Raw genomic sequence first — 22,956 nt, forward strand, 5'->3', positions numbered from 1 at the left:
AAAAAACAGGGATTGATTACACTATGGGAAAAAAATAAGTGAGAATAACGCGAAATAAGAAAACGAAGGAAAAGAGAAATTTAAGATAAGTCGTGGGTGTACAAGATTAAATTAGGTGGGAATCAAAATGAAGGCTTACTTCTTTGGATTGCGCGTGTATACATGTCAGTCTATCAATCTCTCCGTCTGTCGTCCACACCATTGAATGTACGGCTGTGCACTTTTTTTCAACGTCAATGTTACATCTCGCTTATGTAGTTTGTAACAAAGTTAGTGTTGAACTACTTGCATACAAATACATTGAAGGTACACCACATACTCGCTACTTGAGGACACCAGTAAACATTGCAACCACAAGCTAAGGTATTAAAGCTGTAGTTTTTAATTCATAAATTCTTTCATTACAAAGATAGAGATTCCGGAAAGTTTCCTAAAATAGCTGCTATATTACTATGATACAAATTATAGATCAATGCGGGTGCACCGGTTCACTTTCCTCCCTTCTTCAGACAAATAATACCTGCAAAAAGGAGAGGATGAGGGGAAGGGGGCAGATTCTATAACCATTTTGTGCATATCGATAGATTCATTCCCTAACTTTAAATTAAATCATATTCATGTTCAAAATAGGTTTCTTTTCACTTCACTGTTACCGATCGGAGGAATTCTCTTACAGCAACAAACTTGTGTTACTGAGTAAGTTTTAGGATAAATATACAGAAAAAAGATTTAAAATATATGTATTGTATGAACCTCACCATAGAACATTTTCATGCAAGGCATAACAGTATTTTATTTACAGTTGAACCTTGTTGTCTGATAAACGGATATCCTGAATTCTTAACGAAGTGGAACTTAATCATTTTTTTTGGATATGCTTTTCAAACATTCCCTTTGGCAGGGGTAAACTGTATTAAAATAGTAATTATATTTTTAATGATTTGAAAATTATGCTGTGAAATTTCAATAACTTAGGCAAGTCTACTTCACAAACATATATCACTCTAAAAACCAAAACAAAACCAAAACAAAATAAAACAAATAAATATGCATTGCAAAATTTTCTACAATAATTATTATAAGGTAATCATTTTTGGATGGTACTGTCGACATATGCTTTATTGATTTCTCTGAAATATTACCGATTCGTTCATGTAGTGTAGCTACAAAGATCTTCAAGCACCTCAGATATCTCGTTACATTATCTAACCTTTACAAATGCGATTTTGAAGTATTTATTCAATTTCCAACCTATCAGTGAATTTTTCTCTTTAAAAACAAAAACAAAATAAGTTAAATAAAATCTTTACAACTTAACGTAATAATGTTAAAGACCTTTTACAGGAAAATTGCCCATTTAATTTTGCAGTTTCTCAGCTTCATCTTCTCATCGGCAAGCTTAAGTACTTTAGCATCAATGCGTGCAAAGCTTCTAAAATAGGTCCGCAATGCATCCAAAGAATGAGATAATTATCTAGTTTGAGTTTGGAATCTGGCTTTACATTTCAGTATCTAGAGCAACCACCAAGCCATACAAACATACGTCTCCCAAATTAGGGAATTCTGTTGTCAAATGCAACATCAAAAATCCCTCAGGGATTTCAGAATTCTGTACATGTGACTGTTGCCACTGACCATGCATTAGTGACCTCATGGGTGAACTTGGTTGAAAATATTGTTTCTACAGTCCCTTGCAAGACTAGGAAATAAACTAAGCATTGGGTAGATACCAATGCCTGGAGTATAGGCTCTTTCTTCTAAAAGCTTTATAATTAAATTATTTCTGGTTCAATTTAATGCTTAATAGCAACAAGAACTCCGTGGAAGTACTTCATTCTTTGTGTCTAGAAGAACAGCATTTGATCCAATTTCGCCAGTTGCTGACAGCGTACTTCCATTCTAAAAAAGAATGTTGAAAGTGTTATCCTAGAGTAATTATTACTGTATATTGTTTGGTCAATTAAATACCTTTTGATAAAAGCTCCTCTTCTTCAATTCTAAGCATTGAAGTGTAGAATGAGTTTCTCTGGGAAATATCCATGCATCCCCATGGCAGATCTTTTTCAGGTTTGACTTCCTCCCCCCTCCCCAACCCAAACCTCCAGAAATTCAAGTTAGCTTCACATTTTCATTCCAAAATTTTAAGCATTTGAGAGCCCCTATTCCAAAGAAAAGGTAATTAGTAGCAAAAATTATCTGTTCCAGGTTAATGTGTTTTGATTCTGTTATCAATGTTCATCTTTCGTTAATTCTACCCCCGAACTGAGTACCTACCTGGTTATTCTCACTCATTGTTTGTAAAATTTGCCGACATATTTCTGTAAAGGCCTGAAAAACAATTATTAAGTTAAACACACAATATATGAGCAAACAATTAAATTTAAGTCTCTAAAAGCATGGATTTTAATGTGCAATTTATGTTTGAAACTATCTCATTCTTTGGTTTATCACATGCATAACATTTTCAATCCAAAGGATAACTGATAATGTTATTAATAGGTTGGGGTTGTATTAAGCTTCATTTAGCATTGTGTGCCTACTGGTAATTTAAACTATTTGTACCTGCATTGTCTTACCTCATCTATATTTATGTTTGACTGGGCACTTGTTTCATAGAATTTGATATTTTTCTCGGCAGCAAGCTGAAAAGCAAACATTTCTTGTCAGAAATTGAGTCACATATTCCTTGTGAATAAACTCAATTGTTGGTCCCACCAGGGACAAAATATTTATCAATCTACTCTGGTGCATGAAGAGTGTCATCCAGCTATGAACAGAATTCAATATTAATTAGTTTATTTTGCAGATGGGTATTTTAAATCTGTAAATTTTGTTTCTAGTGGAAATTTTTCAAAGTGTTAATATAATAATAAAACAGGGTTTTTTTATTTGGTTAATTGTTCTCACATCTCAAAGGTACTATTAATATTAAAGTTAATGAAGTATTCTCATTTTCTTTATTGTTTTTGGGATGACTAATTAATTGAAATAACTTAAACTGCTGAGGAGGCAATAAATTATTGGTAATTTCTTAAGATTAAAAATATTTAACTTTTAAAACTTTTAATCTGTTTTTCTTGACATGATTTGGATTACGATACAGTTATTAATTCTCATAATGTACAGTCGAAAATCTCCATATGGACACTTCTCTAATATGGACAGTTTCCTATGTATTGACAAAATTCTCACAAATTTAACCTTCTTATTACGGACACTCCAGGGACCAGGTGTCAATAGTTTGCGGTACATACCATTTCCTGTCAGCGGTTACACAAACATTGACACTAATTGATACCAATACCAGAACATGTCAAAATGCTAGTTTTACAAATGCAAATACAATACAGTGTAACAGAAAATACTGTGATGTCATCATAGTGATCTCCTCTCTAATATAGACACCTCTCTAATACAGACACTTTGCTCTGTCCCTTTGGTGTCTGCATTAGAGAGGTTCGACTGTATTTTCTCCACCCTGTAAATCTTGCACCCAAGAGAAAGTAGAAGTATTCCAAATGTATGTCTCCTCATGCCATGGAAACCAGAGAAGCACCAGCTGCTAGGCTAAAACTACAAGGCTTTTAACTTACTACATTCATACATTTACAGTGCACTTATTAACTCTTCTGCCACCTACAGTCCATTATCCTTTACATTACTTCTCTAATACATTAAACAGATAGGATGTGATCAATACTAACCCTGGCTCCTTGATCTTTCCACACTCTTCTCTCATCTTCAGCATCACATTTGTTTGCCAGTAACAATCTTTGAACATTGTTGTTAGCATGCTTTTTTGAAAAAAAACAAGAAAGAAAAATGCAGCAAGTAAGTGCTATTGACATTGCATTTAATATTACTTAAGGAATTATAAATTTATTTATAATAAACATAGTGGGCATTAATGATCAGCCTACAATGTCCAATTTTCTTTCGTCTCAAACAATAACGAAACTCTACAAACATTTTTCAGTTGTCAAGTACCTTATAACATAAAATTTTCATGACACCTTTATTTCACGATTTTGGGGTGTGCATATTCGCAACACTTAAATTGTGCAGTTTTGTGAAAATTTTGTATTTTTAATCACTGATTGAATAACTTCGTGTTTTCGAGTAACACACAATTAATTCCTAATGGCAATTTGAATTTAGTAAGCCGTCTTTATCAAAGGTACTATATTAATAATGTCAAAAGTAACAAAAATGCAACGGCAGGACTATATGCAAAACAGTAGCATAATGTGAGTCACTTTATTTTGGCATTATGTTATGTTTGCAACACTCAGTGTTCATGTCACTTTAATTTTGTGAGTTTTTTTGAAATCGTGAAATTTGAAACATTAACATGTCACAAAAATTTCACATAATAATGTACCGGTATGTGGCATTACCATTTGGTTGTTATAATTGTAATAATATTTTACTATTAATAATTTTGTAGTATATGCCAACTAAAGACTTTCCAAGAATTGGTTCCCAACAACATCAAAAAAATCAAGAAGATTGAGCCAGCTGCCTGAACACTTACCTCATCGACATATCTAAGCCATTTTCGAATGTTATTAAATGTTTCCTGCCTTGTGATATCATATACTAAAATTATTCCCTGGAGGAAAAAAAAATACAGTGCTGTAGAAAGGACTAAATTAATGCCATGAAGCATGATGGAATGTTAAGCATAGTACTGTTATATATATGTGTTACAAATATGCATACATGACTGTGCAAATTTTGTAACCACAACTTGTATAGTACAAGACTTTTGGCATCATGTGTACTAAGCACATCCATGGTCGAGTGTCAATTGATACCCTCGATTGACCCTCAATCAACACTCAAAAGATACTCGATTGACCCTCGGTTTTCACTTGATCAACACTTGATTGACATCTTGGTCTAAAGTCAAAAATTTTTGATCAAATCATATGAGTCGGTCAACACTTTGCTGGCTATCGACCGACTGTCGATCGAGTGTCCACTGAGTGTCAGTCAAGATGTCAATTGAGTGACAATCGAGTGTCAACCAAGTATCAGTAGGGATGCCAATTTAGTGTTGATAGAGAGGTCAATTGAGTGTCAATTGCAGGTCAATTCAGGGTATTGATCAACACTCGATTGCAATTGCCTTTCAATACACATGACTGCACTTTTGCACACTCCAGTCCTGATAAGTTTAACTCGGTCTGTACATTTAATTACTTTAATGGACTTGTCCAGTTCCAAACAAACTTTCGTCTACAGTATCAATATTATGTTCAGATGGTAGCTTCATATTTTACAGGTTCCGACAATACCATCGTTAATCTAGACAGGTTAGGTATGTACATGCGCACTTGAAGAGGAAATTACTCATTCAAGATGCAGTTTGTTATTTGAATTGACCTAACACAGCATGCATCAATACTCAGGTATCAGAATAAATGCTCTGGAAAGTCAAAATTAGCTGGCTACTTAATTCATTCCAGATAGCAGCCCCGTCTCTCCCTCTCCGTGTCAAGCTTAGATGTTCATTTGTCAGTTCTACATCGCATAAATGAGATGTCATTGGGAATAACTTCAATTTGAAGAGATCTTCAATGTTGCATTTCTCGACCTGAAAACTTGCTAAAAATAGAGTTCCACTGATTCAACCACAAAACCTGTCAAATATCCAAACATTTCTCTTCAAAATCATCCCAAGTTGGCCAAATTAGTGCAAAAATACCTGGTGCATGTACATGTCCTTAGTATCTGCAAAATTTAATGTACAGGGTATCTGAGAATTTGGTGACCCCTATGGAATGCTAGGAGGTTTGGTATACCTGTATCCAAGGCATTCATTAGAGGACCGAATGTCTCCTAATTTATTATTTGCCAAAAAACAGAAAATCTTGAACACTGAGCAACTACAATAAAATTGTATTGAGCAGCTACCAATATATTACCGGTCATATTGTTTGTGCCCTTCAACCAGCTGTAAGGACATCATAATATTAAACTCATCAGATCATTAAAAGTCTGTTTGTTCTTAACAAGATAACCTGACATTTAAATATTGATATATAAAAAAATATTTTGACGGAACTTACATGTGCTCGTCTGTAGTACTGTGTGGTGATTGTCTCATATCTTTCTTGACCAGCTGTATCCCTAAAAATGTAGAAACTAAATCTGCTCAAATATCCTTATACATGTGTGTTTTGGAATAATTCTTTTCCCCATTCCTTACTAAACAACACGTCATCCAGACAACATCTAACCAACTTAATGTTAGTATGATAAATACGATCACAAATAATAGCAATGGTAAAAGAGGTCCATTAATTTACAGCTTTAAAAATTTTTGTAATTCAAGTTAATAAAATCAAATAAATTATCAAAATAGTGGCCATTAAGAGCTTGAGCTAAGGTACTTGATGTCTTAATTGAAAGAGAAATATAGCAAATTAAGCCATACTGAACAAAGAACAAAGAAATTGAAGGTAAGTAGTAAAGTCTTTATTTAACGAGGGTAACACAAAATAGTATGCACATACTAATAAACTAAGTGGCCCTCTTACAGGATAATGAATGTACTAGGATATATTAAGATCTGCATGGATAAAAATTACTAAAAATCTATAGAACTATTTAGGCAAAGGGAATATTCTGGTAAGGGAATTTAAGCAATGTCTGGGCGTGCTTGCCACGCATTACCTAGAAGAAGTCTACCTAAAACGGCCTTTAAAATATTCAATATAGATTTCACTCTACATATAAATGATACATGTATCCTTGTGTTAATTTATTCTTTACGCAAGGAAAATCAATTGTCAAATTAAGGGCCTTTTAAAAATAAAACATCCAAATACAGCTTTTAACCAAGTGAGAGTACATCGAGCCCACTCAGGAACAATACAGCGCAATATAACGACCATTATCTATAATAGTATTTTGAATTCATTACTGAATGCCTCAGCTGATTGGTGAGGAATTCGAAAAAGAAAGTATTTCAATGACTTTTAACTTTGATTCGGCCGTGAATTATCTTGACCACAGTTAATGGACACCTGGTTGGCATTTTGGGCTTAGCTGTTTACTTGTGCCTTAATTTGAAAAGGCGATACTGAACCTCAAGGGGAGATAGATTCGCAAATAAAAAGTGTGTGTGGTAAATTATTATTAGCAACTAAGATGGATATCATAAAACGTAGCACTCGACTAGTTGAACAGAAAGAATATCACAGGAATGAAATCTACTTTTGGAAAACACAGATATACATCGGCGCCCAACGTTCTCGAAAGAATAAACTCAAACTTTAAGACTTACTGTCATAATTTAAACCGGGAAGTATGCTTACGTATTGCGGGAAGAATTTTACGAAGGTCAGTCGATCGCAATGATGTAGACAGCCCGTATCGGCTACTCAATTGGTTTTTCGAATAAATACCAAAAGAAAAACAAAATTGAACTGAAATTAGGCGATATAATTAACATAATAAGTTTTCGATGAATCTAGAAAGCTGCAGGGTACGTGGAGAAAACTCCACTTTTAATAACAATGCGGCAGTTTTGTTCGTTTACGTCGTTTAGTTTCGATCCAATTTGCGCGAACTTTCGAATTACAGTTACTGTACCTTCGAAAGATACAAGGCTTTGTATTTGTAAGTTATAAATCTTAAATGATACTATATACCCCGGGGAAATATTGCGAGTAGAATTAAGCATTCCCTAGCTAACTAAGCAACCGAATGACCGGAAATCGATGCTCACATACGGAGGGGAAAGATTTGGACAGAAAAGATGGCTTACCACATCTGAATCCGGATTCTCTTCCCTTCGACAATGATTGTCTTCATCTTAAAATCGATTCCTGTCGAGACGCGATAGTAATCAGAATTTTATGTACACAGTGAGTAGCAGGTATTTCAAGAAACAACCTGCAGATGCCAACAATGATTTTAAGGCAGGAAGATTTGCTATTAAACTTACCGATCGTCGATATGTGCGATCTGTTGAATTCGTTGTTGGCAAATCTACACAGAATGCATGTTTTCCCTACTCCCGAATCTCCAATAAGCAGAACTTTGAACAAATAATCGTAACTCTTCGCCATATTTCCCTTATTCAATTATACAGGCAGTCAACCGTTTAAGGTAACACAAAGCCCTTAACAAGCTTGCGGTACGCTAGGCAACTTCGAATGAAAAATTCATGATATAAACAGCTTCCTTCGGACTTTTACGAAATAGAATCTCTTTGGGCGCCATTTTTAAATTAGCCAGTCCCCAGTCCTTCTGTTGCTCATTTTAGTTCCCAGTCTTAGTTGAGGATTCCCTGCCTGAGTTAGTGTTTGGCGGTCGTTTCTTCGCACAATAAATTAAACACCAATGTATGTTACTGAAATAATTGAGTAACTTGTTCTAAATGGGGCCAAAGATAAAGAGGAACACGATATATGCAAAGGTGAGATTTTTGTTACATGCAGATCAGAGTCAACGTAACTGTTTGAAACAATAGAAGACCTGAAATCGCCAGAACAGATCGATCTAGCGATTTTGGCGATTCATCGAGATCGAGATGGAGTAAGTTTATTTACGTGCTTATATTTAAGTCAAGGCTGTCGTATTGTGGGGATGCGAATGGGCGACAAAAGGCCTGAAGACGAGTCTAAAATATAGAGAGTATTTATTCCTCTTAAAGGAGATGGTCACTCCAAACAACGTATGTTTTTGTCAACGCCGATAAAAACCTTGCACCAAGTTTAGTCACTCGCCGAAGTTTCAGCCTCTAAAGTGCAGGTTTTCCTTATGAAATTCGTCTCCAAAGAAGCCCAAGAATCGACATCGTTGCCGCTATTTTGAACAGTACTCAGCAGCCAGGCCGCGTTTTCGTGACGTCACTCCGTCTGATGGATTTTGTCCAAATGGCTTTCGACAAGCCTTTTAACTACCACTCTGGGTTATGGCTGCTCTTGAGCCATGTTATTTTGAGCCAAACATGTTCCAAACTCCAAATTGATAGTATTGAAGATAGCGAAGTGGATAATCACTTGAAAAAAATAGATTTTGCTGACCTTGTGAAGGATGCAAAGTTTTTCTCCTTCCCACCAATTTCTAGTCAGACATAATGAAGTCACATAAACAAGGCCTGGCTGCCAAGACAGTTTTAAAATGGTGCTCTCCAGAGCTGCTTCTTTCGAGACGAATTCTTCAGGATAGCGGGCACCTCAGAGGCTGAAACTTCGGTGAGTAGAAAAGCTGAATGGTTACCTGCTATAGGAGAAGACAAAAATAAGCTTTTGGGAGTGACCTTCTCCTTTAAGCTTATTAGGGCTGGAACATCCTGGCCAATAAAAACAAACCTTTCAACCTCAACCACCAGAAACCTGGAGATCAAGATCAAAAAGCCTGTAAATTTTGGTAAAAACTATTGAACAACTGGACCCCTGTCAAGTTGTTAGTTAACTCAGGGAACATAAAATGAGGTAATATTAAATACTGTTTTTTAAAGATATTTTATTTTATTTTTTGTCAAGGTTTTTGATCGAAAGATTGTTGTGGTGGAAATTTCCATACAACCTGAGTGTCTACATATAGGCCAGTCTTTGAAAGAAAATAAAGCCAACAGCTACAAATGGTTTACAAAAGAACACTTTGATGTAAGTATGCCTTCATTCATTGCAACAATCATGTTCAATCGGTTATCTTGTACATTGCAAAACAAAGCAACATGAATGATAGCACTCTGGGTTGTAGCTAAGAATTAACCTAGAAGGCTTATTGACAAGATAAGCTGGGTTTTCTGGCTTGCACATCCTCAAAATTAACCAAGTTTTTATTTGCTGGAAGAATTTCAGCTCTCTTTCAGTTGGTCAAAATAGCTGTTGGCAGGCACTTAATATGCATTCATCAAATAGAGACATTCATAGCTGTAAATGTACTGATCACACAGTGTAATCGGTGACCTTCATGACAGTCCTGACAAGATAGGTCATTTTATTTGCAGTGCAACACAATGCAACACAATGCAACATATCGTAATGCAACGCAATGCAACGCAACCAAGGGCTGGGCACGGGGAAAATAAAACAATTTTTTCTGCCTGGTTTGATCATCTAGAGAAAAGTTTTTCTTATATTAGAAGTTTAGATCAAATAGTTTTGCCTGCCTTTGAAAACCAGTTGACCTCCTGCTGAAAACTAACCCCTACGCAATGCAATGCAATGCAATGCAACTTTACCATGTATTTTGCAAACGATCAGTAGTGTTTTATTTATTCATTTATTCATTTATTTTTTTTAATAAAAAATTTTTTCAGTGTTTTATTTATTAATCAGACATGCATACTTTGGTGAGGGAGCCAGAAGCGTACAGGCATTCACACCTTAGAAAAATTATGTTTGAACAAAATAAAACCAGTGAGATCAGTACACTTTATTTGCGCAAAATGAATATACCATGTCTTTAGAAAATGCTATGTTTGTGAAATGGTATGATGCCTGAGAAACCAAAGAACATAATTTATTTTAATATATTATAATAAACAATTGAGTCTTTTTTTGATGCACAGCGGTTAATTTTGAAGCTAGAGGATGTTATTTTGGCAAAAGTTTTGGCTCCATCAGAAGCTGTAGACAAAAAGAAGAGTGTAAGGATATCTCATCGTGATTGTTCTGAAATGCTACCTGGTAAGATAGAATTTTGCTTTTAAATCCTCGTTTACTATGAAGTAAAAGTACTAACTAGTTCAGAATTATTTCAACCTAGGTTACTTGTATTTTGACCGTGCGTTAATGGGGAAGGCTGAGTCTGGGACCAATAACCTATTTCATACCATGCCGTAGAAAGTACAGCCAATCCGAATACAGGAAAGCCATTGTGTATTTGATGATGTTACATCCAACCTTGCCAACAAGTGCAGCACATACGTCGCATTGACTGTGTCGGCCACTGTTTTTCTATGTCATGTTATAAAATAGTTATGAAACTCTCTCTTGTCAGTGGTACACCGTGAAATATTTCACATGTCACTGGTGTTTTCTTGGTATGCACACTATTTTCTTGGTAAACAATAATAAACTAAAGTCAAGAAACTTGAACCAATCCTTTATTTTTCTTCGTAAAAAAAGTACTGAATTTTCCACCCCATGTACTAAAATTCTGTTTTGAGTATCAAGTGTAATGAATTTATTTCTTTGTTTTGATTTTTTTTTCATAGATTATTGATTTATTTAATAAATAATGTTTATTCTACTAAAGATCCTGAATTGTGCATCCAGTATCAATTTGTCAAGAAAAGGAAATGCAAGCAAACTGTCTTGATTCGACAGAAACAGGTGGAAAGAGTATTAATTTATAGTTCAAACCACTTAGTTTACACATTCAAGTACATGCTTGGCAAATTTTTTTATTATATGACTTAGGAAATACTGTAAACACCAGCGGATCAGCTGCACTCGCAGATAAGCTACACCCCAAGTCTGGCTACTCAAATTTCAGAGAGAAGTTTTTGGAAAGAAATTAAAGTAATTCACAAGTGGAGTCTTGAGAAAGATTCTTTACATGTACATTTCTTGATTTATTGAATATAAACCTGCTTAAACTCACTAACATTGAAAACAGAGAATACTTCAAACTAAAACCCATACCTGTAATTTTAGCTCTGCAATAGTGTGCACATGATGTCCACTGACTTTGACATATGTTTGATCTCTCTCTGGAATTTTCAACCATTGTGATTGGCTAAGATCAGGCCATTTTATTGAATTTGTCAATTCTTAATTTGCACTGCAGTGCAAACTAACATGTGTGCAATATTATTTTGTGTGCATTTTTTAATATCACTGTCTCATAATGTAAATCCTTAATGCACTTGCATTCGTATGATTACATGTACCTATACTAACTACAGTGGCTAAATTTTTAGAAATCTGTTGAGTAAATGAATGGGTAGTACAGTGCAAACCACTTAATACAGACACCACCTTGACACTCAAAAGGATTAAAGATTCCTTGTGATCGGTTTGGTTAAGTTGAGCTGAATGGTACTAAATTGTTCATTATTAAGTTTCCTAACTTTTTGGCTTTTGAATAAAGGAATCAGTTATAGATGGCCTTATGAAAAATTCAGAGCAAAGTGGATATTCAGGTAATTGTGATTATCATAGTAATTTTTAATGTCATGTTTTCAAAGAAAACTCAACATATCTGCACAAAACCTGACATGCAAACACAACTGAGACATTCACCCGATCACCCAAACAAAATTAGCTTGCACCTATATTGTGCTCCCACCACTACCATTAGGGAAAAAACAACAATGACAATTATAACAATAAAAAAGAAAAATGAAACTGCAAAAGTAACAAAACTATTTGACTTTACAGCTATACCAGTCATACATTACATGTATTAATTTTCTACTTGTCTGCTATTTGAGTCATGCAAGGGGAAATAAGTTGTTGTATAGTGTTTTAAGCCTTACCAGCACTTTAATTTTTCGATTTTTAGGTGGAGGATACGGAAGCTATGATTTCTTTTCAGAGAAGCTTAATGTCACTGTCAGTTTAGCTTCTCAAGTTGCACATGACATGCCATCAGCAGGCGGGGTAAGCATTTTTAACTGGTAATTCAGAACATTAATTAATTGTTAATTAGTTGGCTACTATAAATTCTTTATATTTTGCCTTCTGGGCATCAGTGGTGTTCACTTGGAGGAGAAGTTCAACTCAGGTAACAGTGTACATGTGACAGAAAACCAAGTTGAACTTCTTTTTGTAGTAAAAAAAAATATAATCATGTGTACTAAAGGCATCTGTGGTCAAGTGTCGATCAACAGTCGGTTGATAGTCAGCTGAGTGTTGGTTGACCGAGTCATATGCATCGATCGAAAATTAGTTGACCTAGATGTTGATAGAGTGTTGATCGGTGTCCGTCGAGGGTAGGTCACGGATCAATTGAGGGTATCAATTAAGGGTATTGATCAACACTTGACAGCAGATGCCTTAAGTACACATGATCTAAAACAATCATGCCATTCCTTCAGTTATTTTTAACAACATTGACCGTCACCATCACCTTTCTTTTTTGTAAAACGATATGAACCAGTGATTAATAACCTGTAGGCTAACAGGTTGGCACTTAAACTGCTACTGGATAAGAACCTGTTGATCCTAGAAATTGAAAGAGGTTTTTATTTGAACATGGCTTGTTGTAGTGTATTGAAGGCAAAAAGCCTGACATAAATGAGGGTGTTGATTAGGGGATTTAGAGCAGGATATTTACTGTAAATTTCTATAAAACGTTATCTCGCTTTTAACTTAAGACGAAAAACAAAACAAAGCAAAAATCAACAATAAAGGCATGAGAGACCTCACTCATTTACACCAGCAGCAACCACCTTTTTCACTTACTTAAATTAATCCATTTAAGAACCTAAATAGCCCCTATTCTCAGTATACACCACATCTATAAGGACCACTTATAGTGGAACCTGGATTCTTTCCAGATTCTTTCAAAGCAGTTACAAATTGTCGCTTTTGAGTTATGAGTAACTTGGTTATTACCAAAACGGGAAGCGCAGTCTGTAACACAGTATTTTAAGAAAAATATGTGAAATAGAAATTTGGTGTGAGTGTTCTTACTAGTAAGTGTTGTAACAAGAATGGTTCCTTTGTATTCTCGCTGTTTTGAAAGCTTTTACGCTACTTATCCCTACTAAAATTACCTAGTAAGGGTATACCTGCCATTCCAGGGAGGGGTCGGGGGTACTTGAAAATAATTGTAACGTCGGAAAATTATTCCGCTAATAAATTCCAAAAGTAGCCCATCCTTCCCCTCTCCCTCTCCCACCAAAAATAGTGAGACCAAGGTTCTGTGGTATATTCATTTTTCCAATCAGTAGTCAAGTGAAAGCTACTGAAAGATCAGTTGATTTAAGGCACTCTACAACAAGGGAAGGTATCGCTTATGCCACCTAGCGCCGTGAAATTTAAATTCGTGCTTCGTCAGTTTATGTTGTACCGTGTTAAAACAAAAAGCATAGAATTTTCATTAACCGTAACTTTTCTTTGAATTAAAATTGATAACTCTGTATCATTTCAACAGGTGCGTGTTAAAAGGAACGTTTCTTCAAACTTGAGTTGAAAACTCGGTCAACGCTCTGAAATATTGTTTAAGCAGAGTAACATAGCAGGGCGTCATGAGGTAGAGACAGTTTACGATATCTGACTAGCTTTCCTGTCGGCCACTGACAACACGATCTAGACATGAAGAGCTCACCCATGTGGCAGCAACATAGCTGTAAAACTGGAACGAGGAATTTGGTTTGATTTTTAAAGAAATGTTTTCACGAATTTCCATGTTTTATTTTGTAAAACAAAACCGCTCAGCCCTACCAACTTCATATAAACGTTTTTTTCCTTCCCGAAAGTAACGACACCTTGAAGGTAACGACCCCCTGAAAGTAACGAGCCCTAAAGGGTGCTAATTTTGAAAGTAACGAGGGTCGTTACTGTCGGAAGTTTACGGTATTAAAATGGTTTTAATTTATTAAAGGTGATTCAAGATGTTGCAAGACAACAGCCAGCACCTTCTAAATCGACCATCAGCAAGTACTTCAACAAGGACCCTGCTTTTGTGACACATTCTACCCAAAAGAAGAGGGCCGCCCTAAAGAATATGTAAGGAATGGTATATGACACAGTGAATAAATCATTGACCTCTGTGTCACCCCGAAAGCTTTCCATTCGCCCAAAAATTCCATTTTGAATTTCCGGAAATTGTCAAAGCTGACTGGATCAGCGTTAATTACCACAAAAGGCCTCGTGAGAAAGTTTCGAAAATTTGTTACCAAGATATTCCGTTCCAGTAGATTTTTCCTCTGGAATTTCCGGTTGAATGGTTTGCATTTCGGAAATTCAATGATTTTGGGATTTTCCGGAAACTTTTCGATGAAATTTTTGTACCATTTGGCGCCATTTCGAAAATTTTGGATTATTTAGCTGAGTGCAAAATTTCGTGGAGTTGTATTTAAAATTGTTTAATGTTAATTTTGCCTTGTCTGTTCACTATTTAGGAACAAGAAAAGTGAAGCACAGAAAAATGACGATGCCCGTCTTTGTACTTCTTCTTCTGCTGGTGTGGAAGTCGAGTTAAATGGAAAGAACACTGAAAGGTCCACTGTCTGTAACGAATCAGAAGGTGGTACTTATGGGAAGCCTGGCCGTATTTCCTGGGTTAATAAGCTTGGTAGTGAAATAGACAGTCAAGAGGTCTTGACATTTCAAGGAGAGGTCGAAAATCCAGGAGAACATGACAATGGTGTTCTCTCAAGGCATAGAGATGAAGATAACCATTTACCAAATGACTCCTCAGAGAATTGCAGCGCTGCATCTGGTTTGTGTCCAGAGAACGAAGAATATAGAGCAACCATTTGCGCTGAAGACGCTGGGTCACTGAAAAATGTAAAGAACTGTGACAATGTTGATGCAAAGTCGACTGCTTTTACAACTTCTGAGGCGAAACGTTGCAGATCGGGTTCAGAATCTGATTCTATTGGCATCGAATCAATACCTCTTCGTGAGCGTTTGTCCAAGAAAAATGCTCTTAAGAAGCCAAAAACTGCATCTGACAATGAAGCTACAGGCAAAGGAAAAGAAGTCGACTCTATCACTGATTCTACTGAGGTCGATTCAATTCCTCTCAGCTCCCGATTGTCAACGAAAAATGCTCTTAAGAAACCAAAAACTGCAAGTGACGATGAAGCTATAGACAAGCGAAAAGGAGACGACTCTACCACTGATTATACTGAGGTCGATTCAATTCCTCTGAGCTTTAGATTGTCGAAGAAAAACACTGTTAAAAAACCCAAAACTGCCTTTGAAAGTGAAGATGCAAACAAAAGAGGGGAAACTGACTCCTTTCCTGAATCTGATTCTACTGACGTCGATTCAGTTCCTCTTCACGCTCGAATGTTGAAGAGAAATACTCTTAAGAAACAGGAAACTGCGTCCACACGCAGCGATGAAGCTACAGGAAAACGAAAGAAAGAGGACTCTCACACTGATTCTACTGACGTCGATTCAGTTCCTCTTCGCGTTCGAATGTCACAGAAAAATACTCTTAAGAAACCGGAAACTGCATCTACACGTAGCGATGAAGCTACTGGCAAAAGAAATGGGGTGGACTCTATCACTGACTCTACTGACGTTGATTCAATTCCACTGTGCGCGCTATTGTCAAAGAATAGTACTCTTAAGAAACCAAAAACTGCATCTGGCGATGAAACTTCGGGCATAGGAGAGAGAACTGACGCTATCACTGGTGCTACTGAGGTCGATTCAAGTCCTCTTAGCTCTCGATTGTCAAAGAGAAATGCTCTTAAGAAAGTGAAAACTGCCTCTGGCGATGAAGCTGCATGCCATAGAAAGGCGGGTGCTGACTCAACCGCTGTTAGAATCGGCGATGATAACGATTTCGAGTCACCAAAGGCCGGACGAAGTGTAGCCGGAAAGCGAAAAGGGTCCGACTTGTCTGATGACCAAGATTTATTAACTTCTGTTTTTTCGACAGACAGTCAGACTTCATCAACTTCTAACCGAGAAGCCAGGGGAGGTTTAAACTCTAAGAAAAGGAAAACGAGAAGGGCAGATGCAAAAGCAGACGTTTCGGAGAGGAAGGTCTTAAAGCCAGCAAAGAAAAGGATCACCAAACGACAAATGAAAAGTCTTAATAGAACTACAGCTGAAACCCTGGAAGGTAAAGGTTGATTGAACGTGGAGAGTCAGCGAGAGTTGAGGGGTGAGGGTTGGAAAGAGTCTTGTCATCCGTCATCGGCTTTAAACAGAGCGCGACCAAACAAACACGTTCAAATGGGCCACTTCCGCGTTGCCTTGAACCTCTGTTTCAAAGCGAGTCTTCATGCAAGTGCGTTTGATTTGCATAAAAGTATAGGCGAAATACATTTCCATAGGAGTTTTTTTTTTTTTTTAAGTTATCGTATTGTACTGTAAGTAGTGTAAGCATTAGTATTGTAAGTAGCGTAAATACCTCTTACTAACCGAGTTCGAGGTCCGTACTGTAAGTTACGGACCGAGTTTTTCTCCTTCGATTTATGAATCGACGTGGTGAAAAAGAGGATTCGTAAATTACAGTACGGACCGAGAAGAAGTTAGTAAGATATTTATTATATCTCTCCTGTGTTTCGGACGGGTTCGGGAACGATTTCTTTTCAAGCGGAACGGTTTCAAATTTCTGAGGCAAGTCGAAAGCAAAACGAGTCAATTTGAAATTGTTGTTAAGTCGTTAGCACCTTTTAATACACAATTTAAAGTAAAAGAAAGTTTTAGACTTTTACTTGCTATAAAAGTTAAGAACACGTGGTGATAAATCACGAAACATTTCAGTCGGCAACAAAGACAGCTTTAGCGGGCCGTACAGTAGAGTACGGCCCGCTAAATTAACCAATCACAGCTTGCGTAGTAACTGAGAGATGTAATAAGTGATCGTATTGTATTGTAAGTAGTGTATGTAGTGTAGTGTAAGTAATATAATTAGCGTAAGTCTTAGTATTGTAAGTGACGGAATTAATCATGTTGAATAAGAAGTATTGTAAGCAGTGTAAGTAAATGCGTCAGCCTTGTAAGTAGTGTAAGTAGCTGTATAAGTATTGAAACCAGAGTGTGTGACAACATTTTGGTATGAATGGTTTCATTTGCAGACTCGTTTTGACACGGGCAAAAAGCAACGCGGAAATGGCGTAATGAATGAGAGCGCATCCAGCACAGCGGTAAAAAAAAAATCATTATTTGAACTGTTGTCAGCTCTGGTCAACCCTCGTTGATTCTCTTTCTGTCTGATCCGTCCTTTTAAAAGTGCTAATCAAAAAGTAGAAGCGCATTAAACGACTCAAGGATGTAATATTTTCTACTTTTGCCTTCCCTTTCAAGCAGAGTGTGCTTATACGGAGCTCTATTTTTTGGCTTTGAATGGTTACAAAACTCATTCCGTTTTTTTTTTTTCCTTATGTTATCTCTATGGCCCTATAACATAAGGAGTTGGATTGTGTTCAAATACACAGTTGAGACTATCGGTTAACGTTCTAGTTAGCTCTTCAAAGTTTGTTAGTATTTGCCATTTATTTCGCTTTCGCAATCTTACCGATTCTTGTTATGTTACAAAAGCACCTCGATGGTGATTTCTACCAGTATTCTAGTAAACCTATCATTTTAGATTTCTTCAATTTAGAACTAAAAATTAGTATTAGTTAATAGGTGTTGGTTTTGCCTGTTGTTGTCACATGTTAAAATTTTTTTCCTAAATTTAGATGTCTTTGCGGAGCCTGGGTGTGGCCCATTGGAGCCAATCACAATTGAAGACAGACCTCCTATGATTGTTAACGTCAGGTAATGTGTTCTACAAGCTGTGTATTATTGGCCTCACTTGAAACATAGTTAATAGGAAGAAACGGCTAGGAAGCCTGGTAAACATCAAAGAAGCAAACAAACAGGCTAAGATTTAGGTTGGAATGTCCTTGACCCTGCACATCTTTTGTTTTATGCTCATTGACTATGTAAGAATTACATAATCGCAGTGCTTCTGTTGTTTAGTAGTATGAGCACTCGTAACCACCTTTTGTATTTTGCCGGGTTTTGTGCAAGGTTAACCCCCAAAATAGCAAATTAAAACATACAACAAAGAACTTTGCCAGGTTTCTCAACCATTTCCTCTATTTGATTAGCTATGAAACAGCAACCTCTATTTCTTTTCACCTAGTTAATGATGTAATTTTTCCCTGGTTCCTTGTTGATAAAGCTGACACCAAAATTAGAACTTATTTCTATGAATGCGGCGAAGGATAAGTTAATTCTACAGGATCGTCATGGCGAGTTTATCGTGGTCATTTAGTAGTTAAATGAATCTCATGAAATTGTCATCGCTGTACACACTTAGCGAAACAAATATTTTGCAACCTCGTTACCAGGTCCTGCGAGACCCTGGGAATGAGGTTGCAGATATATGCTGATGATTGAAATATACGATTCCGTTATTTTTAAACTTAATCTGAATTACTGCTAAATTTGTGTGAGTTATTTTCATCGAAATTGCGGGAGCAGGCACGTACACATGTTGACTAAGGCCCGTCTGTTCCCCATATAATGTTTTTTTTTTGTCACATTTTTATGTTTTTCCTCTACCTTTGCTTTGTTACCCTGTACAGCACTATCGAAGAACTCACTGCCGAGCAAACGGAGTACCTAGTGTGGGAGCACGCTAGTAAACTGCGGGAAATATTTGAGGGCAAGGTGTGATATATACAAATTAACTTTACCTTCGAATGGAAAGGAAATTTAAAATGATACAAAGAGATAATAATAGCTATAAAGGAACAAATATTTTTGCGGTTGGCGAAGAATGATATAAATAACCAAAGGCCATTCCAATTAACGTTTAAACAGGACTAATGAGTAATTCTGCCTGTGTTGTAGCCTCTTCTAGGCGTTCGTTTACTCGTTCCTTCATTTGTACGTACGTTGTTACGTTCGTGGGTTCGTGGGTTCGTGCGTTCGTGCGTTCGTGAGTTCGTAGATTCGTGGGCTCGTAGGTTCGTCCATACGTTCATTCGTTCATTTGTTCTTTCATTGTAGGGTGCGTTCGTGAGTACCTTGGTGTTCGCTTAAGTGACTGCACGCGTGTATGCATTTGTTTTGCTTCAAATTTCCTGGAAAAAACACCAATTTGTTTAGTGCGATCGAACTACTATGACTCCTGCGTTCAATTGGGTTTAATGTGCGTATTAAAATGTATTTCTTTCATGTGTGTTATTTTACGTTGATGTAGGTGTATAGCCGGCGTCACGAGGATTACAAAGCAGGTGGAAAGGTGAAAGGTATTGTTAGTTTCTTTGAGTTGTTTATAATTTTCCAATTTCTGTATTTATAAATATTATCTGAACGTTTATCAATTAACCAAGTTTGAGAACGTTTTGTTCTTGTGTTTGTTCATGGAGTTTCAATCCAATAAATCGTTCCCAGTCCTTTTTCCTCGTCCAAAATCTTGTGTACACCAAAATATTTATTCGAACTGACGCCTTCGCCTTTTGTCATCATGCTGCAGGAGATTTAGCTTTCCAAGTACTGTTTGGTCCATTTTCCGAGGAACAACGAGACATAATTATGGGAGTACTGACTAGCATGTTTTGTTACAAGCACAGCAAGGTAACTTTTAAGGCTTCACTAGCTGACTACTCTCGTAAAGGAAGCGGATGGTTGTATGTTGGATGCTTTTGTATTAAAGAGGCACCCAGTTCAGTAAAAACCAGCTTCTAAGAAACTAGTGGTTTAAGAACCGGCCGGCAGAGATTTGCCATTTTAAAACCCAAAGATATAAGAACCTGTTTAGCCAAGCAAGATCAAGCAGGTTCTTACATGTGGGTCAGTTGCAGTTAAATCATGATAAACATTTTAACCATGAAGTGTGGCTTTGAGATTGCAAATTTATAATGCAAGAAAATACATAATACAGATGTGAATACATACTGCATATATTCAAGGACCAAATCCAAGTTTATTTATTTTTCTGGTAATTAACAACTATATCTCCGTCATAGCCTAAATTGCCAATAACTACGCCAAAATACAAGAACCTATTTTGCCAGACCTGGACGTAAATAGATCAACTCGTATTCTCCGTAGGAAATATGTTGACGACTGGTACATTTGCTAACATTATTCAGTCTTGGCGCGCGAAAACTTTAACAACGCTCAGAAACGTTCTAAAACCTTCTAACCTAACTTGCACAATGTCGTTAGCACTGGGAAGAATATTGCCAAAACAACAACAACAACAACAACAACAACTTTCCTTGTACTTGAAAGGCTGTGTAAGGTTCGCATGGAATTGCGATGAAATGTTCAGCTGCCATCTTTTTTCCTGCGGAGGATTGGAACTAGCTTACAATGAAGACTCGTGCTTGGCAATGCGAGAAAAAAAGAACGACACAGTCCAATAACGAGAATACGAAAATGGTCTTATTACCATTAGGTTTCTCTTTCGTCGGTCGGTAGGCTCGACAGCCTATGAACTGAGTTGTGCTTTCTTTTAAGTGGCGGCCGACTGCTAGTCTCGATCTTATCTCGATCGCAAGGAAATTCGATAATCAGATCCAGACTAAAACTTTTCCTTTTGCGTGTATGGCTTTTCTGCTTTACGTTCAAGGAACCTTGACAAAGAAAAATGTCTCCAGGGAAATTTGGTGATCGTACGATGTATTCGCTTTCCTTCAATTTGTTCATCGAAGTTTTGTTATTTGGAGTTCAGTAACAATCAGTTTGAGCGCTAAGAATGGATGTCATCCACCAACCTCGTTCCCAGGGTCTCTCTCATCTTTACACCCAAACGAGGTTGTTTGTTACTGAAAGTGACTAATATTTCGTACGGGCGGAAGTGATCTGATGACATTTTCCGGGGTTCACGGTTCTAACCTGTAACTTATCCATTTTTTTCCCGCCAGTATTTTGATTACGTCAGCAAAGTGCTTCTTCCAGAGACTTTGGTGATGCTCTACATGAAGGTTGTGGGTAAAACTCAAGACGAGGTATGTGTTAATTTTCTTGCATGTTCTGTCGGTTCTTGGGGGGCTCACCTCCCGATTTTCTTATAGCAAGTTGGTGGGATTCTGGAAGTTGTTAAAATTGTTTTGAAATCGGTTCAGATTATGCCTTATTTCTGCGTTACCGTTAACATTGCTTCAGATCACGAATGAAAGCAACAGCTTTCGAGAGGCATCCGCTTGGGCCCACATGGTGTAACGGGTTCTTTTTTAATGTTGGCACGTAAAATAAAAAAAACAACAACAACAACTCTATAATTAATTCTTCCATCTCTCCAGGTACTCGCAAAGAAAATTTTATTCCAAGAGAGAGGTTGAATGGAGAACAGTGGGCGCACGCAGAGCGATGGGAAGAGACAAAGGAATTCCAACCTGCGCCACTTTACTTCGCCGCGTTATTACCGCGTTTGTTGCCGCGTTATTACTGCGTTATTGCTGCGTCATTACGGCGTTATTTCTGCGTTACTACTGCGTTTTATTATGTTATATGAGCGTTTTACTGCGTTATTTCCGCCTTATTACTGCGTTATTACTGCGCGATTACCGCGTTATTACCGCGTTATTACCGCGTTATTGTCAGGTTATTGTCAGGTTATTGCTGTGTTACTACCACGTTATTGCATCGTTATTGCCGCGTTTATTGCCGCGTTATTACCGCTTTATTTCGGTAGCGCAGTTTTTGTACTTCTAACCTTTTTTTTTTTTTTTTTTTTTTTTTCGTTCCAGGCGGAGCTTTCACTGCTGGAAGCACCAGCATCAACGTCAACTAATTAAGTCCTAATGCAGAAATAACTTCTCCATTCATCCGGCATGTTTACAACTTCTGACACAACAGTTCAAAGAGTTATTAAAAATTTATGCTTATATCCCAAGAGAGAAATTTGCGTTTATTATGTAATCTATGTTTCTAACGTTATTCTCTTCGATAAAAGTTAGCATTTCCTTTTAAACGTGTAATATAAAACAGAAATATTTGGTTTTGTCATCCCATTTACGTACATATTATCCAGGTTTTGTTATCATATTTTCGTATGAATTATCCAGCAATATTATAATTAAAATTTTCTTTGAAATGTGTAATATAAAACAGAAATATTTATTGTTGTTATCATATTTACGTATATATTATCCAGCATTATTATAATTAAAATTTTCTTTGGAATGTGTCATATAAAACAGAAATATTTAGTTTTGTTATCACATTTACTTACAAATTTTCCAGGTGTTGTTATGATATTTTTGTACAAATTATCCAGCATTATTATAATTGTAGTCAGATATTGAAATAAAAGGAAACTACTGGACAACAATGAATGAACTAGTAGTTTATGACGGGCTCTAGCGGGTTGTCTGTTTGGGACGAGCTGGTAGTTTATTCA

The 22,956-nt window shown here is 36.6% G+C and overlaps 2 protein-coding genes across 3 annotated transcripts; one reads left to right on the forward strand and one right to left on the reverse strand.

The window, feature by feature from the left end:
• Positions 1 to 359: 359 nt before the first annotated feature.
• On the reverse strand, positions 360 to 8,217 carry LOC145484643 (ras-related protein Rab-13-like). Its single transcript, XM_081463246.1, has 8 exons — positions 7,958 to 8,217; positions 7,778 to 7,838; positions 6,075 to 6,135; positions 4,535 to 4,612; positions 3,705 to 3,794; positions 2,577 to 2,642; positions 2,275 to 2,328; positions 360 to 1,899 (listed from the first exon to the last, which is right to left on the reverse strand). The coding sequence occupies exons 1-8, from the start codon at positions 8,079 to 8,081 to the stop codon at positions 1,801 to 1,803; spliced, it is 633 nt and encodes a 210-aa protein (XP_081319372.1). The 5' UTR covers positions 8,082 to 8,217; the 3' UTR covers positions 360 to 1,800.
• Positions 8,218 to 8,303: 86 nt separating this feature from the next.
• LOC145484583 (uncharacterized) lies at positions 8,304 to 22,887 on the forward strand. 2 transcript variants are annotated; one of them, XM_081463178.1, is made up of 14 exons: positions 8,305 to 8,431; positions 9,504 to 9,626; positions 10,538 to 10,655; positions 11,227 to 11,303; positions 12,064 to 12,115; positions 12,478 to 12,575; positions 14,524 to 14,648; positions 15,044 to 16,725; positions 18,293 to 18,371; positions 19,187 to 19,271; positions 19,807 to 19,855; positions 20,083 to 20,183; positions 21,479 to 21,562; positions 22,304 to 22,887. In XM_081463178.1, the coding sequence occupies exons 1-14, from the start codon at positions 8,393 to 8,395 to the stop codon at positions 22,349 to 22,351; spliced, it is 2,760 nt and encodes a 919-aa protein (XP_081319304.1). In that variant the 5' UTR covers positions 8,305 to 8,392; the 3' UTR covers positions 22,352 to 22,887. The 2 variants fall into 2 exon arrangements, with proteins under 2 accessions (XP_081319303.1, XP_081319304.1); XM_081463177.1 differs by lacking the exon at positions 22,304 to 22,887 and having other exon boundaries at positions 8,304 to 8,431; positions 21,479 to 22,274.
• Positions 22,888 to 22,956: the final 69 nt, after the last annotated feature.

This window comes from Orbicella franksi, chromosome 4 (assembly GCF_964199315.1).
Source record: "Orbicella franksi chromosome 4, jaOrbFran1.1, whole genome shotgun sequence".
NCBI lineage: Eukaryota > Metazoa > Cnidaria > Anthozoa > Scleractinia > Merulinidae > Orbicella > Orbicella franksi.

Coding starts and splice junctions, on each gene's coding strand:
- LOC145484643 (XM_081463246.1), bottom strand. CDS start 8,081: ATGGCGAAGAGTTACGATTATTTGTTCAAAGTTCTGCTTATTGGAGAT. Junction 3,795..4,534: donor GGCTTAGATATGTCGATGAG/GTAAGTGTTCAG, acceptor TTTTCAAAAAAG/CATGCTAACAACAATGTTCA. Junction 1,900..2,274: donor CAATGAGTGAGAATAACCAG/GTAGGTACTCAG, acceptor ATTCTTTTTTAG/AATGGAAGTACGCTGTCAGC.
- LOC145484583 (XM_081463177.1), top strand. CDS start 8,393: ATGGGGCCAAAGATAAAGAGGAACACGATATATGCAAAG. Junction 10,656..11,226: donor TTGTTCTGAAATGCTACCTG/GTAAGATAGAAT, acceptor ATTCTACTAAAG/ATCCTGAATTGTGCATCCAG. Junction 12,116..12,477: donor AGAGCAAAGTGGATATTCAG/GTAATTGTGATT, acceptor TTCGATTTTTAG/GTGGAGGATACGGAAGCTAT.